The sequence below is a fragment of the Cryptomeria japonica genome, chromosome 7 (genome assembly GCF_030272615.1).
Source record: "Cryptomeria japonica chromosome 7, Sugi_1.0, whole genome shotgun sequence".
NCBI classification, from domain to species: Eukaryota; Viridiplantae; Streptophyta; class Pinopsida; order Cupressales; family Cupressaceae; genus Cryptomeria; species Cryptomeria japonica.
In genome coordinates, this window is record NC_081411.1 from 12,963,485 (window position 1) to 12,965,877 (window position 2,393).

General features: G+C 32.0%; 1 protein-coding gene across 1 annotated transcript; it reads left to right on the forward strand.

Moving 5' to 3' along the window:
* The first annotated feature begins 238 nt into the window (after positions 1 to 238).
* LOC131039914 (SKP1-like protein 12) lies at positions 239 to 745 on the forward strand. The gene has a single exon (XM_057972760.1). It carries the CDS (start codon positions 239 to 241, stop codon positions 743 to 745), a length of 507 nt encoding a protein of 168 aa, XP_057828743.1.
* Positions 746 to 2,393: the final 1,648 nt, after the last annotated feature.

Sequence of the window (2,393 nt, forward strand, 5' to 3'; positions counted from 1 at the left end):
AAAAATTAAAACCTAAAACTTAACAACCACCTCCCAAATGAAAAAACTAATCCCTAAACAGCATAAACAAAAAATACCCTATATATACCAAATTACATAGCGAGTTTCCCCAACAGCATAAACAAAAATATCCCCTATTTATACCAAATTACATAGCGAGTTTCCCCAACGTTTTTTTGTCAATCCCTTCTGTAACATTCCCTTCGAGACAGGCATGGCGGAGGATCCCACTGCAGCCATGGCGAAGGAATGTAAGGTGAGATTGAAGAGTTCGGATGACACTATTTTTGAGGTAGAGTATGCCGTAGCCATGCAGTCGCAGATGTTAAAGAACGCTCTGAGTGACACCGGCACGGACGGCACCGTGCCTTTGCACAACATTTCCAGTGAAATAATGGCGAAGGTGGTCGAGTACTGCGCATATCATGTTAATGCCGCCAACACCATCTCGGAGAAGGATGTGAAGATGTGGGATCAGGAGTTCGTGAAGGACCTTGATCAAGCAACCCTTTTTAATCTCATCATGGCCACCCAGTACCTGGTTATACACAATCTTCAAGATTTAATATGCCAAACTGTAGCAGACAGGATTAAGGATAAAAGCGCAGAAGAGGTCAGAGAGATATTTAACATACAAAATGACTTGACTCCTGAAGAGGAGGAAGAAATCAGGCATGAAAATCAATGGGCGTTTGAGGAAGAAGGCTGGCCTGAAGTTCAGGAAGAAGTCAGGCGTGAAGGTTGAAAACATGGTACTTACGCATTGTTGTCAAGTAACTTTATAATGAGTTTGTGTGCTTCAAGAAGTTATGGGTTTTATTTGATACTGGAATTAACCTGATTTAGGTGATAAGCTGATTAGGGTTTGGATTGTTTTGAGCAGATAAATCTGAAATGCTACTTTTCATTTCTTTTTTTTGATATAATTTGAAATTATTAAATATCAATTGTTCTGATATTTTCTATCAAAAAATATTATTGATTAATATTTTTTATATTAATTAGTTAATGTGTTTATGTTTTATTTTAGGTTTATTATTTTTTATATTAATTTAGTTAATGTGTTTATGTTTTATTTTAGGTTTTAATAATGGTATAGACATATATTCAGACATAATTATTGTTATTCTTTAATTTAAGAATGTTGGGTTTTATTTGGTATTGGTATTTTCATGTTCTGTTGGACTTGGTATTGGTATTTTCTTGCTCTATAGGACTTGTTATTGGTATTTTCCTGCTCTATTGGACTTGATGTTGTTTTAGTTTTAAGTTGACAATATTTTAGGAAAGGGAATAGCACATGTTTTCTTTCAGTTGTTTTCTAGTTGTTTTCTGAAGATACATCAAATGCTACTTGGGATTTCTTCAAAACTGTTATTGATTCAAATCTATTGATTGGTATTCTTTAATCTAGAAACTTACAAGGTTTATTTGATATTAGTATTTTACTAATGTGCTAGAATTAATGTTGTTTTAGGTCATAATTTTACAATATTTTAAGAAAGAGACGAGTGTATCTCTTTCCGATATGTTTTCTTTCAATTATTTTGTATGATTAGTATTTTTAATGTTAGTGTGGTTAATATGTCCATGTTTCTATTGATTGGTATTTTTTACTTTAATAATGTTGGGTTTTATTTCAAAGTGGTATTTTCCTGTTGGACATAATATTGTTTTAGGTCATAAGTTGACAATATTTTAGGAAAGAGACTATTGTATGTTTTTTTTCAAATGTTTTTTGAAGATGCATGTCAAATGCTAGATAATTGCTCTCAATTGCTCTTAGAATTTTTGCTGATATTGGTATTTGACTCTGATGTATTGATTGGTATTCTATAATCTAGGAATTTATGGGCTTTATTCGGTGCTAGAATGTGCATTTTCTATTGGACTTATGCTCTTGTATGTCATTAGTTGACAACATTTTTAGAAAAAGACAAAGATATGTTTTCTTTCAATCGTTTTGTGAAGATACATCTCAAATGCTATTTTTTCTTTTCAATGCTAATATAATTTAAAATTACTAATATCAAGTCCACTATGATTTTATGTATTTATTTTGTGAAGATACATTTTAAACACTACTATTTGTTTCCAAAATTGATATAATTTAAAATTACTATTATCAACTAGGCTCATCTTTTATGTTAGAATCATTTTTTATTAAGAGAGAAATAGGTTTTGAAACCCTGCACAACATTTTTTGAAGGGACCTAGAACCCTTGGAATTTACAAGAATCTGAAACCCACTACATAGAACAAAGATGCAACAAAATGTCACTCAAGTAACTATCAGCCAACCCACAACCATACAAACATAAGCTAATCATAAAAGAACTAGCTACAATAATCAACAAGTGTTTCACATGATCTAACTCCACCTCTAAGAAGCC

Coding starts and splice junctions, on each gene's coding strand:
- LOC131039914 (XM_057972760.1), top strand. CDS start 239: ATGGCGAAGGAATGTAAGGTGAGATTGAAGAGTTCGGATGACACTATT.